This window comes from Vulpes vulpes, chromosome 9, assembly GCF_048418805.1.
Source record: "Vulpes vulpes isolate BD-2025 chromosome 9, VulVul3, whole genome shotgun sequence".
Classification (NCBI taxonomy): domain Eukaryota; kingdom Metazoa; phylum Chordata; class Mammalia; order Carnivora; family Canidae; genus Vulpes; species Vulpes vulpes.
Genome location: NC_132788.1, coordinates 108,238,262 through 108,253,300, shown reverse-complemented (window position 1 = coordinate 108,253,300; position 15,039 = coordinate 108,238,262). Strand labels below are relative to the sequence as shown.

The following is a 15,039-nucleotide window of genomic DNA, read 5'->3' as shown; positions in this document are numbered from 1 at the left end:
CTCCATCCCGCAGGGGACATCGAGGCAGGGATCTTCAGCGACCACCCCCACCCCCCACCTCCGGGCCCGGGTGTGCCGACTGGACCCGTGTCCTGTGTTTCAGGGGGGACCCCATGGACACCCTCTGAGCAGCACCTCCTTGGTTTGGGTCCTTGGTTTGGATGGAGGACCCCTCAGCCCCACGCCAAGCACGAGACGGGATTCAGGAAATCCTGGGCCTTGTACCTGGTTTGAACCAGGGAAGGCTCCTCCTGCCTTTGTTGTGGGAGGACCAGGGCTGGGGAGGCTCCCTGGATGGCGGGATGGCGTAGAGATTACGCAAATAAGTAAATAAATCTTAAAAAAAAAAAAAGCTGCCTTTGAGCCCCCAGAAGCAGGAAGACTGCTGCGACCCCACCCACCCACCACCTGGAGTGGGGTGGGGAAGGACAGCGGGGAGACCCCACCTCCCCTCAGTTGGAGGCTGGGGACTCTGGGCACATGCCCTCCATCCCCTGACCCCCGCTTTGCCCATCTGTAAAGTGAGATCCTAAGAGGCCCCAGCGCTCAGGCTGTCACCTGTGGGGAAGGAGTTAACGCAGGAGCCGGGAACGGCACTCGGAACAGCACGGGCGCTCCCGACGTGCCACCTGTCAGGCCATCACCGCAAGTCTTTCTGTCCCCGTCCTTCTGTCTCCACCTGCCCCTCCCCCTGGTGACTCAGGGCCACTGGTCGGGCTGGAGCCAGACGGCCCCCTGCCCCCCCAGCCCCACTCCTCCCGTGAGAATTAACAACAACCACTTGAAGTCTGTTATTAAATCGGCTTCATTTTTATTGGATTCCAACCAAGTACAGCAGGAGGGGCCTGGGGGGGTCCTGGTTCATGTCGAGATTGGGGTGGGCGGGGGGGTGGGAGATCCCAATACGCTGCCGTTCTCTAGGTCCCAACGCCGCTGAGAACACGCTCCTCCCGTCGCTGATGATGCTAAAGGCACTTGGATGTCATTTTGAGGGGCCCTTGGGGTTGTCATGGCAACCAAGGTCAGGAGGATGTGAAGGGAGAAAACCAGTCGGTTCTGCCCAACTCGGGTGGAGTCTGGGGTCGCCGGACGCCCCGTTCGGCCGTCGCCACGTCCCGCCACGAGTGGGGCCGAGGCAGGGGCGGCGGCTGCACGCTGTGGGAGCAGGACCAGCCGCGCGGCCCCGAGAGCTTCCGCCTGAAGCCTGTGCTCCGAGCCCCCGGGGCTGACCCGGCTTCCTCTCTGGCTTGTCTTGCAAAGACCTTGAAGGATCCAGGATCAAGTCCACCACCAAGCCCGTCCATGGGCCTGGGCTCCGTATGTGCAGCAGTGGCTTTGACCTGGGGCCTGTTTTACAGAGGAGGACGCCAGGGGGGTCCGGGGGGTCTCCGGCCCCGGCTAAGTGCACACCTGGGCGGGGAACAGACCTGGTTTCCTGCCTTCCTACAGGTCCTTAAGAATACAGTCCTAGGGGCAGCCCGGGTGGCGCAGCGGTTTAGCGCCGCCTTCAGCCCAGGGTGTGATCCTGGAGACCCGGGATCGAGTCCCACGTCGGGCTCCCTGCACGGAGCCTGCTTCTCCCTCTGCCTGTGTCTCTGCCCCCCTCTCTCTCTCTGGTCTCTCATATATAAATAAATAAAATCTTAAAAAAAAAAAAACAGTCCTAACCTCCTGGTGGATGGCCCACCCCCTACTAGTCAAGGGCTCCCACCCACACTATTTCCTGTGCCCCTTCCTCCAGCGATGGCCAGTCATCTGGCCCAAGTGGAGGGTGGGGGGCAGTCATCAGCCTGGGAGAGGCAGGGTCATGGATGGACCCTGTCTGGTGTCTGAGGATTTCTGTAAAATGTCAGCTCTGGTTGCTTACCCCTAGTGATGGGGGAACTCACTACCTGAAGGGTAACAGGGCAGTGACCTCAGGGAAGTTCTTTCTTAACTCGAGCTTCTGTGTGCCCGGCCCTAGTTCTTGCCACCTTCTCCCCAGAGCCCAGGTCCAGACCCCCTGCAGCCTGCACCCCACCCCGGTCTTGTTCTCCCTTGCTGCCCTGTTAGTGCACTGAACAGGACCCCTGGGAAACCCCCACACTCCCTGGCCTCCATCTCCACATGCACAGTGGGTCACAGGGCTGGGCACGGCAGGGCTGTACCGGGGCACATCTGAGGCTGGCTCGGGGGGTGTGACTGAAGGTCACTCTACCTCCCTTGCTGGAGGGGGGACACCCCAGTAACCATGCTTCTGAGCTGGGGCCAGGGCGGCTGCCCCTCCGGTGTGGCGTGGACAGAGGAAGTGAGTGGCAGCTGTTGGTAGTAGTGGGGAAGCGGGGGAGATGGCTTCTCCTAGTGGGCAGCCCGCCCTGCTGGGCCAGTGGGTCCTGGGGGGAGCCTGGGGGCGGGGCATGGGCTGGCACGCCCTGTGCTGGGCCCCCAGGGGGCATCACCTCCTTGGGAAGACCTCAGTCCAGCCCCTGAGATTCCCCCAGAGATGGCCAGTGGAGCAGGAGCTGGGCTTGAGCTCCGTGTGTCTCAGGTGTGATCTGTGCATGTCCCAGGTATGAGCTGTTTGTCCCCGGTGTGAGCTGTGCTCTCACGAGAGCCCTGGGTCCCCATCGTGAGCCCTGCAGCCTGGGGCATGTGTTTAGCGTCAGCTGGGTCTAAGCTGTGTGTGTCTCGAGTGTGAACTGAATGTCCCGAGTGGGAACTGGGTATGTCCCGGGTATGAGCTGTGTGTTTCAGCTGTGGTCTGTGTGTCCCAGGTATGAGCTGGGTGTGTCCTGAGTGTGAGTGGGTATGTCCCAGGTGTGAGTTGTGCTCTCATGAGAGCCCTGCATGCTCCAGGTGAGGTCTGCAGCCTGGGGCACCTGTTTAGGGTCAGCCGGGTGGAGGTGTGTGTGTTCTGTTTTGGAGCTGTGTGTCCAAGGGTGTGTCCTGGGTGTGACCCCGTGTGCTCGATGTGAGGTGTGACCAGTGCAGGCTTTCGCGTGCCTCCCCTGGGGGCTGGGCGGCCCCCCACGTCCTGGATGCAGACCTCCGTCCCCGGGTGCACGCTGTGTGTGTGTGTGTGCGCGCCACCCCCGAGCCACGGGGTGCGAACCCCCCACAGTGAGGGCTCTGGGGTCTCTGAACTCGCACCACACTCCCACCACACTCAGCTCAGCGACCACAGCAGGGGCAGGAAGACACGGTGAAACCTTTAGAAAATGCTCGAGAAACTATGCAAAAGATGCGTCCTGATGAAAAAACAGCCCCGTGCTCGGGTCTCTACAAAAAAGGGGACGTTCGGCCAGGAGCGGCGCGGCCTCCGGGAGACGCACAGGTGCCCGTCGGCCGGCGGGGGTGGGCGCGGGGTCAGATCATCTTCATGGTGAACTTGCGGGCGCCCCCCTGGCCGGCGGCGGCGGCGGGCCCGTCCACCTTGCGGAAGGAGTACTCCACCGAGAAGTTGTTCTTGTGCTGCCCGCGGCCGCGGCTCCACACGAAGAGCAGCAGGAAGCAGAAGAGGACGACGCCCAGGAAGGTGATGCAGCCCATGGCGGTGGACACCAGGATGGTGGTGAGGTCCAGCGGGAAGCGCACGGCCGCCTGCGTCTCGTTGCGGCCCTCGCTCGGGGTCCGGTTGGCGGCCGGCTCGGGCCGCACGGTCAGCGTGGCGAAGTAGGTGTCGTTGCCGCCTGCGTTGCTGGCCACGCACGTGTAGGTGCCGCTGTCCTGCGGGCGCGCGCCCTGGATCTCCAGCGTGCCCCCGGGCAGCACCCGCGCGCGCCCCGCGCTGGAGGCGGTCACCGCGCGGTGCCGCGGCGTCACCCAGGCCACGGTGGGCGCCGGCTCGCCCTCGGCGCGGCACTGGAAGCGCACGTCGTCGCCCGCGGCCGCCGTGACGCGCTGCAGCCGCCGCTCGCGGATCTTGGGCTTGCGGCACACGAAGTACTCGAAGAGCACCGAGTCGGGCAGGTTGCGCAGCGCGTCGCCGCGGACCTCGGCCGGGGAGGCGCAGGCCGGCAGCCGCCCGTCGAAGTTGAGGGTCTTGCGGCGCTGCACGATCCACAGCAGGCGGCAGTCGCAGGCCAGCGGGTTCCCGTCCACGCGCAGCGTCTCCAGCGTGTTGACCGAGTGGAAGGTGTTCTCCTCCAGCGTGGACAGCAGGTTGTTGGAGAGGTTGAGCAGACGGATCTGCCGCAGCCCCAGGAAGGCCTGCGGCTCCACCACCGCCAGCAGGGCGCCCGCCAGGTGCAGCTCGCGCAGGCGCACCAGGTCTCGGAAGGAGCCGCGCGGCACCGTGCTGATGGGGTTGTGCGACAGGTTGAGGCAGGTGAGGTGGGCCTGGTGGCGGAGCGCGGCCGCGGGCACGGCCGTGATGTTGGTGTGTGTGACGGACAGCGAGGTCAGGTTGAGGCCCTGCAGGCTGCCCGCGGCCACCTCCTCCAGCAGCGGCCAGTTGTCGATCTCGAGGTGCAGCAGGCCCGGGAGCCTGCGGAAGTTCTGGTCCTCCAGGGCGGCGATGGCCAGGTGGCGCAGCCGCAGCGCGCCCAGGCCGCGTAGGTGGCCCAGGGACTCGCCCGACAGCGCCGTCAGGTTGCAGCGCTCCAGGGTCAGCTCCTCGAGCGCCAGCAGCCCCGCGAAGGCCCGGCGCGAGATGAACACCAGGTGGTTGTCACCCACCTCCAGCCGGCGGAGGCTGCGCAGGTCCTGGAAGGTGTAGTCCAGGAGGATGACCAGCTTGTTCTCGCTCAGGTCCAGCAGCGTGAGGTTGTCCAGGCGTGTGAAGACCCCGGGCGGGATGAGCTTGAGCAGGTTCCCGCGCAGCCGCAGGACGCGCAGGCGCGGCAGGTTGGCGAAGGCGCCCGGCTCCACGTGCGCGATCACGTTCTCGCTCAGGTCCAGCTCCTCCAGCAGCGGCAGGGCGGCCAGGTCGCCGGGGTTCAGGCAGCGGATGCGGTTGCGGCTGAGCTCCAGCAGGCGCGTCTCGGCTGGGATGCCGTCGGGCACGGCGGTCAGCCGGCGCCGGGGACAGGCCACCGCGCGCGTCTGCGCCGTGCACTCACAGCGGGCCGGGCAGCCGCCGGCGGGGGGCGGGGCCGCGGGCAGGAGCAGGAGCTGCAGGCTCAGGACGCACAGCCAGCAGGTCATGGTGCGGAGCCTGGGCCTAGGGCCGTGCCACCATCCTCGTGGGCACCTGCGGTGGGGGGGCAGCGTTAGCACCGGGGCCGCCGCCCGGCCCGCCCGGGCCGCTTGGCGGTGCGCGCAGGACGCATCTATCCCCCGAGGCCCCCAGTCCCGCTCCGGGGCCCGTGCACCCTAGAGACCTGGACGCTCGCCCGCGCAAAGGCCTGGACACCCAGGTTCACCGCGGAGCCATGCCTAATGGCTGGAAAGTGGAAACTGCTCAAACGTGCATCCAACGGACACACGCATGTCCACCACCCACGGGCACGTCCCTCCGGCACCAAGAGCAGCGAAGCGCCCACACGCGTGGGACCCTGAGGCCACCACGGGCAGGGAGGGAACCAGACACAGGAGGCCCGTGTGTGACACATCCAGGATGGGCTCGTCCATGAACAGGAAGGGGCCCGTGGGGGCGCAGGGCTAGGCAGGCTAGTGGGCGTCGCTGATGGGGACAGGGCTTTTTTGGGTCTGAGAATGTTCTGGAACCACGCAGGGCTGATAGTTACACAACCCTGCGAATACACTAACAGCCCCTGAGATGTACACTTTAAAAGGGCAAATTCTATGTTACGCGAATTGGATCTCACTTAAAAAAAACCGCCAGAGAGTGTTTATTGAACTGGAGGAGAACTTTACAAACACAGTGTACAATGGGGGGTCCAAGCCCTCCCGGACATGGATGAAGTGCCTCTCGGCCCGGCTCTCAATACACAGGAGCGCAAGGCAGCCGTAGACCCTGCCCTCCTGCGGCTGGCTACATCCTCCCGGTGGGGACAGGGCTGGTCCAAATATTCCCCCTGGCCACCCTGCACCCCATCCCGCCCCGCCCCGAGGCCTCCCCGGGTCCCACACCCATCTTGCCCTCCCTCCGTTCCCTGTTTGTGTGTCTGCACTGGGCCAACCACCACATGAGACTATGACCTAGCTCAGAGTCCTGGTCACGGTCTCCTCCCAGGGGCCGTAGCCTCTCCAAGCCAAGCCTGTGGTCTCCATGGCCTGACCTCCACAGAGCCTGGAAGTCAGGGTGGAAGGAGGCGCAGCCGCAGACCGGGACGGTGACGTTTGAGCAGAAGGTAAGGCCACGTGAACACAGAGGCCGGGACCGAGCTGACGTGTCTATAAGCCGGGGAACGCCGGGGGTTGTGCGGAGCCACCTAAAGCTGGGAGAGGTAGAGAGGATCCTCCCTGGAGCCTTCGGAGGGGACGTGGCCCTGCAGAGCCTGGTTTTAGACTTCTGACGTCCACAGCGGGGAGAGAATCGATTTCTGTCGCCTTAAGCCACTCGGTTTGTGGTGTTTTGTTGTGATGCTCACAGGAGGCCAATGCAGACCCGGAGGATGGCCGGGGAGCGTCCGTGGCGTCTGGGGGAAGGGAGCTCCGGGCTGGGGAACAGCCAGTGCAAAGGCTCTGAGGCAGGAGTGAGAGCCGGCCTCGGGGGTGGGTGGCCAGATGGCGTGTGGCATGGACGGTCCTTGGGCCTGCTGGCACCCTCCTCCACCGCCTCCTTATTCCTCCCTCCTCTGCTGGGTTGCAGCCCTGGTCCTGGGGGTGCAGGTGGGGGTGCGGTGCAGACGGTGCAGCCAGACAGCAGCTGGAGGGGGCCGCCCACTAGCCGGCCGGCTATTTCCAGCACCTTAGCAGCTGCAGCCCCCCCAGCACCCGCCGGGGCCCACGAGCCCTGTTCCCGCGGGGACTCAGGCCCTCATCCACTGAACATCTGTGTGGCCTGCTCCCGCCGTCCGGGACGCCGTGGGGAAGGAGCACCCACGGGGCCCCGAGGGCCCGCTTGCTTAATGCCGGAGATGAATTATGTAACCGGGCGGTGGGGGCTGGGGGTGAATGCACTTTGCAGGACCCATCCAGTTCAGACAAGGTCGCAGGCGTCAGGTGGCCCTCAGCCACTCGCCGGTTGTTTTGACACAAAGGGGAGGTGTGGACGCAGAAGCACAGGGCAGGGGCCACGCGACAGCGGGTTGGAGGGTGCTGCTGGGGGCCGCGGGGCAGCGAGGAGCAGTAGCAGCCACGGGGAGCCGGAGGACGTGAGGAAGGACCCGTCCCCAGAGCCGTGAGGGGGAGCAGAGCCCTGCGGACCCTTGAACTTGGACTTCTGGTCGCCAGAACACGACGGAATACGTCCCCATGTATTCAAGCCGCTGCCTCTGCACGGCCCTGTCACGGCTTCAGTGAGCAGCCGTGTGTCCTCGGCACGAGCGAGTGCAGGGCAGGGGGCACACGGGCAGGGACGGGCAGCCTGGCTGCGGGGTCATCTGAAACCGGGAAAAACTGGCACTAACCCGCCTACGTGTCCATCAGCAGGGGGTCGGCTGAATTCCGGGTCGCGTCCTGCTGCGGAGTCAAGGAGATGCACGGGTGTCGGTATAGGAAGATGGCGGAGGTCCGGTTATAAGGAGGGAAAACGGGACTAACCTAAGTGCTCATCAAGAGGGGATTAAAAAAAAAAAAACGTAATCCCTGGTCGCTGTGGAACTCTAGGAGATTGGAATGCACCCCCAAGGAAAGACCGCGGAGATGCAGTTAGGTGGGGGTTAAAAAATAATAATAAAACAAAATAAGATAAATCCGGATTGCCAGACACCTACAATCCTATTTATGTCAAAATAAAATGAAACGGAACACCAGACTGGACTCTACATTGGGGCGGGCACATAAGTACGGGTGCAGGTGCCCCCCCCCCCACCCCACACATGCCTGGGAACTCACATAGCACACGGAGCAGCCCCGCGAGCGAGCGGTGGTCAGCTGGGGCATAGGACGGGGGCGGAGCTGTCCCTAATTCTGACCCAGAGGCAAACCATCGCGGGGACACCAGTCCTTCCCCCAGAGGCAAACCCCCCCCATCGCGGGGACACCAGTCCTTCCCCAGAGGCAAACCTCCTTCCGAGGCTGTGTTTCTAGGTCACGCTCCCCGCGCTGCTGCCCTTGCCCAGCACACGGACAGGCTGCGTCCCAGGAGGGGACAGGAGGGCCGAGGCGGGTGGCCCCCTGCTCAGCGCCCATCTCACGTGTCTAGAAACCTCCTGCCTTCAACGTGTCCCTGGCCCTGAGGTTCGTCCCAGGTCCCTGGCCAGCCTGCGTGTTCCCTGTGGTCGAGGGGTAACCGTCCTCTCCCCACCCCAGGAACTGGGGTCAGGGCCTCGACAGCCAGATTCTGAGGGAGCTGGGGCCTCTCCGGCTTTGCTCCGAGTAGGGGGCGGGCGGCATGGGCCAGCCCCCAAACCCAGGCTCCTTGTGGGGACAGAGCTGCCTGGTCGGTTCTTTCTGCAGCAGAGAAGTCCCCCCCTACTATAAAATTAGGTCCCCAAGGCCCAGCACGACCTGCTCCGTCCCCTCCCTGCCCTCCCCCGTCCTCTCTCCCCTCGCCCACTCTGTTCCAGACACCAGGCCTCCTGGCTGTTCCTCCCACGTGCTCCTCCCGGTCTTGCCCCAGGGCCTTTGCATGTGATGTTCCTTCTGCCCAGAACACCTTCCCCGCATGACTCCCTCCCTGACTCCGAGTCTCGAGTCTCGTCCCGTGTCACTTCCCTGGTGACTCTCTGTACTACAGTCCCCGTCCTGGTCTATTTCTCTCCAACTTTCTTTTATTTGTAAGTCACCTCTGCCCCCCAACGTGGGACTCGTGGGGCTCGAGCTCACACCCCCAGGATCAGGCGACACGGGCTCCACTGACTGAGCCCCCCAGGCGCCTCGGGGCTATGCTGATGCGGTTTTACGGAGTCCCCAGGACCTGCTTCCGCCACCTCGGAGAGCCTGTGGTGCTGCGTCCCCTCGCTGGCCGCTGCCGCCCTCCACCCGACACCCCGTCCCACCGCCGCCGGGCACTCCAGGAAAGGGGCGGGGGGTTGAGCGGGCTCAGGGGCGCCCGGGGGGGGCACAGCGTCTGCCAAGGCCGGTTCAGGCGCGGCGCTGCGGACCCAGACAGGAACGTGGACTTTTTAAATTTTTTAAGCTGTGTTTACTTTGGAAAGAAATCTGACCAAACAAGCCACAGAACACAGGGGAGGACGAGCCCAGGGAGGAAGGACAGGGCGACAAGAGGCCGGCCCGCGGGGGCCCCGTACCGTGACGCGGTGACGCCACAGCGGGGCTGGCAGAACACTGGGCCGCAGCCTCCGGCCCTCGCCTGTCCCCGGATGCCCGAGCCACAGTCACCCGGGGATGGCAGCACGGCTGGCCCCCCCCGCACCCCGTGGCCACTCCCGCAGTGACCCGGTGTGTCTCCTCTGGAACCCTCCCCAGCGCCGCCCTGTCATCCTCTCCGCAGGGGCCGGGGGCGCGGCGACGGATTCCTACCCTGTCTCTGCCCCTTCCCTGCTCCGGGGCCGTGGCCTTGGGGGGCGGTGACGCCCACCCTATGCTCCAAACCCTCCCTCCCTGCTCGGGCCGGGGGCGCTCTCCTCCGGCTCCCCGGCTAAGTCCCGGCAAATACCATGATGAGCCTAGTTTCGTGTCTCGGGCAGCATGACCCCCCTGAGCTCCAGTCCCGGGGACCCCGCTGCATTCCCAGCCTCTCCTGGGGGGCCCTGGCCACGGGGAGCTGCCCCCGCTGCACCCCTCCCCCCGCACCCCCCACCCCCTCACACCCTGAGCGCCCTTCTCCTCCGGAGACCTGACTGGCGCCGGGCCTTCACGCGTGCACGTTTCCCGATTCAAGTTTCTTACTTCAGTGCCTTTTGGCTCATTCACAGTGTTATGCAACCATCACCTCTACCTGATTCCAGAACATTCCATGAGCCCAAAAAATAGCTCCGTCCCTATCAGCAGTCCCTCCCTATCCCCTTCGAGGCCCCCCCGAAGTCCCCTCCCCGTCTGTGGAGAAGCCCGTCCTGCATGTGTCGTGTCGGGTGAGCGAGGGGACAAGAATCACGGAAATGAATACACCAAGTAGAGGGTTGGGGACAAGTGCGGGTGTGTGACGGCCTGACCTTTGTCTGGTGTGGCCCAGGGAGGCCTCTTGGAGCCGAGGCCTGAACGGTAGGCGGGGGTCAGCCGGGAGGCCGGGGAAACGGCGTTCCGGGTGGAGGGACCCACAGGCGCGACGTCCCCAACGTGGGAACAAGCCGGGTGCCCGAGGAGCAGGTGGGAGAGGCTGGGGGCCATGTGCATGTCTGGGGGCGGGGGGCGGGGGCTGGGGACCGGGGCCCCGGGTCCGGGGGTGGGGGCTGGGGGGCTTCGGCCCCGCCGAGGCGCGGGAGCAGCGGCAGCCAGGAGGGCTTCCGAGCGAGAGCCTGAGGCGCGTCTGCTCCGTGTGGCCTGACCCCGTCACCCCGGGGGCCGATGTCCCGAGAGCGGCACCGCGCGCACTGGGCTGGCGCCCTGCGAACCTGGCGAAGGACCCGCGGATCCCGGAGCTCCCGGGGGGGCGCCCTGGCTGCGCGCCCCCCTGCCTCGGGCAGAGACTTCATGACCCTTGGGTTCCTCTTCTGTCAAAGGGGCTCCCCGCGGCCCTGATGGCAGCCACCCCCAGGCTGACGGGGGGCGGGGGGGCCAGCCCAGAAGTGCTTTGTGGAGAAGGATCCTTCTGGAAGAGTCGACCCTGGGTGCTGGCGGGGTCGGGAGCCTCGAGTCCTCCGCCCTGCTCTGCGCCCGGCCAGGGCTTCGCCCCTTCACTCACTTGTCCGTCCGTCCGTCTGTCCGTCCGTCCGACAAGGGCTTCGTGGGCACCTGCCGCGTGCCAGGTGCTGTTCTAGTTCTTGAGGCAAATGGCTTTGAACAAAAGAGACACACGCCCGCCTTTCTGTGGACGGGAGATAAACGGGGAAGGCGTAGGGACAGGCCACGTGCAGGCCGCGCTACGGGAGATCGCGGCGGGCGCCCCGGGGACCCGTGTCCGCACCCTGGGACCTGTGTCTGTCCCCGTGTGGCCGCGAGGATTCTGTTTGCCGACGGAATTGAGAGTAATGATGAGCTGATCTCAAGATGGGGAGACTGTCCTGGATGTCTGGGGGGGTCCCCGCATCCTCACCAGGTCCCCCCGAGAGGGAGGCAGATAGGGAAACCCCAGAGACGGGCAGGCCCCAGGCTGCTGGCGTGAGGATGGAGGAGGAGCTGCGGGCCGGGGAGGGGGCACCTCTGGACGTGGGACAAGGTGGAGGGGGTCTCCCTGGGGCCCCCGGGGGGGGGGTGACCAGCCCTGCCCACACCTGGGTTTCAGGACTTCTGAGCCTAGAACCATCAGAGCATCAGTGTGAGCAGTTTAAGCCCTAACTTGGTGGCACTTGGTGACAGCGGCCCCGGGAGCCCCAGGCAGTCTCGAAGGGACAGGCCGAGGTCCCCGCGGAGCTGTGCCTGCTTCCAGGCCTGGGAGGGCCATAGGGCCGAGCTCCCCATGGACCCTGCCCTCAGCACCAGCTTAAGCGTGCAGATCCCCCCGGGCAGGGGTCCCGAAATCCGTCCACCATGGTGGGACCTGGGGAACGGGGACCTCTCCTCCCCTCCCCCCCAAATTGTCCAGGGCTGATTCGCCACAAAGCTCTCAAGCCGGGGAGGAGGCGGAGTGTGGCGGGGGTACCCGAGCCCCTCCGCCTTGGACACAGGCGACCTGGCCAGGCCCCCAGCGCTTTCCACCCACCTGCCCTATTCTGAGCGTCCTCTCCCAGGCCGGGCCACAGGGGACACATCCTCCTGCCCCTGCCAGGCCGGGGGATGCTGAAGACACCCTTGGGTGACGCCCAGCCAGGCCCCACCCCCGAGGCAGCAGCTGAACCCGCCGGGGGCGGCAGCGGAGGTGAGACATGGTGGGAGCTCGGCACCCGGACCCCCGTCGCCCCCACCACGACTGGGGCAGGAGGGCGCCCGGGGAGCTTGGTTTGGAGGGGCCTATAAACAACCCCAGGTGAACCTTCTAGACAGACTCGGAAGGTGGGGGCCCAGCCACAGGCCAGCTTTCAGGGACGCGCTGCGGACCCTGCCCCCTCCCCCACTCGGAGCATCCTCCGTCCTAGATCCAGGCCCTCCTGGGCTTCCATCCGTGACAATTCATTAAGCCCTAATTAGCTGCTCCGTCTGCTGTTAGTCCCTTCACCCTTCGGGGGGCCAGGGGGCCTCCCGACCCACTTTCCCCGCCAGCGAACGCACGGGCGCTGTCAGCTGGCCTCTACCGGTGAGGCCTCTGGATCCAGAACCACTTTGTCCGTGTCCACCGCGAAGCGCGGGGCGGCTGCCCTCGAGCCCAGCTCTGGCGGTGGGAATAAAGCCCATTTGGAGAAAAGGAGACGGAGGGTCAGAGTGGTCCAGCTCGCCTCCCTACCGTCCCTAAGCTCAAGAGTCAACGTTTGAACGTGGGTCTGACGCCAACCCCTTTCCGTGAAACTTCCAGAGCGCTACTGGAGGGCAGAGGGCGCCCGTCTGCGGCCAGGGATTGACAGGTGGGGGTGGTGGGTGGCTCGCTCGGGGCCCACCTGGGACAGGCTCTGCCTGGAGAGCTCCCCGGGAGGTGTCTACCTGGTGACTAGTGGTGACTCAGGGGTGCCCGGGAATGACAGCCCTGTGGGAAGCGCAGCGGAGCTGCTGCCACTCGTCTGCTCTCCGTGCCCACTCAGCGACGCACCTTCCGATCCCGGGCTCCATCCGGGGGCGGCGAGGAGCAGCCACCCCCATTCTACGGAGGAGCAACTGAGGCGGGGAGGGAGAGCGCGGGGCGGCTGCCAGCCCGCACCCGCGTGGGGTCTTGTCAGCCTCAGCGCTGGGGGTCAGAGAGGGGCGCTCGCCTCGGGCTGCTGCGGGGTGGGGAGGAGGCCAGGACGACGCAGGGTTAGCCCTTCCAAGCCCCCGCGTCTGGGTGGTCCCTGGCTGTCACCCCGTGTCATCCAGGTGGAGCTGCGTCCAAGGGAGGAGCCCACGGGGTCGGCCCGGGGGGGCTCTTGCAGCTGGGACCCTGCCTCGGCCGGCTGCTGCTTTGGCCCAGAGGGGCCCAGGGCCCCCCCCCCCCGCCCCGGCTTACCACCTCACCCGCGCTGAGACCCTGTGTCCTCCACCTCCTGCCACGCACCCACCACACACCTTCCCAGCCTCCACACTTCCTCCAGGGAGCCCTGCTGGATTGCTCCAGGTCTCACAGACCTGCAGGCCCAGAGGTCCCCCTGCCTGCAGCTGTGGCACACCAGACGCCCCCCTCTCACCCCCACCCCCTGCCAGAAGCAAGAGGTCCTTGACCCTCTCTGTTCACATCTGGAATCACCAGGGTCTGCTTGTTCATAATGCAGTGTCTGGTGTCCAAACCCCAGAAGTGGGGGGCCAGGGTACCCATCTTTTGTGCCCAGAGAACATGCTGAGGAAACCAGTTATTAAGGCGCTCTCCAAAGTAAGGAGCGGGTCTTTCCTTGGGCCCAGACCCAGGGACAAGGTGCTGTCCCCCCCACCCCAACTTGTTGAATGGGGCTCAGTGGCCTCACTGGCCGGGCCCCAGAGGCCCAGGGGTCACCCAGGCCCACCCCAGGGGACGGAGAGTCGCTTCCCACCCCATCTCTGGTGTTGCTTGGACGCAGGCCCACGGTGCAGAGGGCTCAGCCCTGCGCCCCCAAATACCTCCCCAGCAGGCTGAGCTGTCCCCAGCCCCGGGGGATGGAGCACGTCCTGGTGTGGACCCCAGGCGCCCCCTTCTCCCGGCATCTCCACCTCCCGGCTGGGGCTGGGTGAAGCCTTCATCCTCATCGTCCCCCACCCCCCCAGACCCAGCCCGCGCTCCCTTCTTCCCCGTGGAAGGGGCCGCATCCTCCCAGCGGCCCCACTGCCCCACACAGACGCCCACCCCGCTCCCCGCTCCTCTGCGCCCCGGGGGAAGGGCGGGGGGACCCCCGCCGGGGGAGTGGCCCCCAAAGTTTCCAGGGGCAGCGCCGGGGGCCTGGCGGGGAGCCACGCGCCCAGGAGGGGCGCGCGGGGCGGGGGTCCCCGGGGCGGGGATGGGGCGCGGGTGGGGACTGCGGGGCGCGGGCGGAGCGGGGTCGCCGGCCGGCGCGGCCACTCACCTGGGCGGCTCCGCCGCGGACACGGGCGGGCTGCGGCGCGGGGGCCGCCCGGAGCCGACACGAGCCGCCGCCGCCGCCTCCCGGGCCGCCGTGCGCGCCCCCGCCGCGCGCCCCCGCCGCCCTCCCGGCTCCGGGCTCCGGCTCCGGCTCCGGCTCTCGGCGCGGGGACGCGCGGGGCTGCGCTGGCCGTGCGCGCCGCCTGCTCGGGGAGGGTGCGCGGCGCCGGGGCCGCAGGTGTGCGGGGCGCGCGGGGCCACGTGCGCGCAGGTGCCGGGACGTGCGCGGGGGGGGGGGGGGGGGAGGGGAGGGAGGGCCTGGGGCTGGGGGGGGAGGGAGGGCCTGGGGCTGGGGGGGCAGGGGCTGGGGGCAGGGAGGGGGGCTGGGGGGGCAGGGGCTGGGAAGAGGCTGGGAGGGGGCAGGGAGGGGGTAGGGCCTGGGAGGGGGCTGGGAGGAGGGCTGGAGGGGCAGGGGCTGGGGAAGAGGCTGGGAGGGGGCAGGGGGGGCAGGGAGGGGCAGGGGCTGGGGGGCAGGGAGGGGGGCTGGGGGGGCAGGGGCTGGGGGGCAGGGAGGGGGGCTGGGGGGGCAGGGGCTGGGAAGAGGCTGGGAGGGGGCAGGGAGGCAGGGGCTGGGAGGGGGCTGGGGGGACAGGGAGGGGGCAGGGGCTGGGAGGGGGGCTGGGAGGGGGTGGGGGGTGGCAGGCCCCGGATACGGACAGGTCCTCCCGGACCTGGGTAAGCTCCCGGACAGGGGTAGGCTCTGGGGGCGGGAGCAGGGATGGGGGCTGGAAGGGGGCGGGGCCGCAGGGGGGGGCAGGGACGGGGCGGGGGCGGGGGGGGCTCCCGAGGACCACTGGGGCGGAAGCCTTGGTGGGTGCGTGGGTGCCTCGGTGCAGGGA

The 15,039-nt window shown here is 67.0% G+C and overlaps 1 protein-coding gene and 1 long non-coding RNA gene across 3 annotated transcripts; one reads left to right on the top strand and one right to left on the bottom strand.

The window, feature by feature from the left end:
• Positions 1-787: 787 nt before the first annotated feature.
• On the bottom strand, positions 788-14,247 carry LINGO3 (leucine rich repeat and Ig domain containing 3). The gene is made up of 2 exons (XM_072721901.1): positions 14,145-14,247; positions 788-5,170 (listed from the first exon to the last, which is right to left on the bottom strand). The coding sequence occupies exon 2, from the start codon at positions 5,122-5,124 to the stop codon at positions 3,346-3,348; it is 1,779 nt and encodes a 592-aa protein (XP_072578002.1). The 5' UTR covers positions 5,125-5,170; positions 14,145-14,247; the 3' UTR covers positions 788-3,345.
• LOC140593987 (uncharacterized) lies at positions 6,081-7,790 on the top strand. Of its 2 annotated transcripts, none has more exons than XR_011994529.1 (2): positions 6,081-6,233; positions 7,474-7,790. It is a non-coding gene; the product is annotated as an uncharacterized lncRNA (long non-coding RNA). The 2 variants fall into 2 exon arrangements; XR_011994530.1 differs by lacking the exon at positions 6,081-6,233 and adding an exon at positions 6,293-6,445.
• Positions 14,248-15,039: the final 792 nt, after the last annotated feature.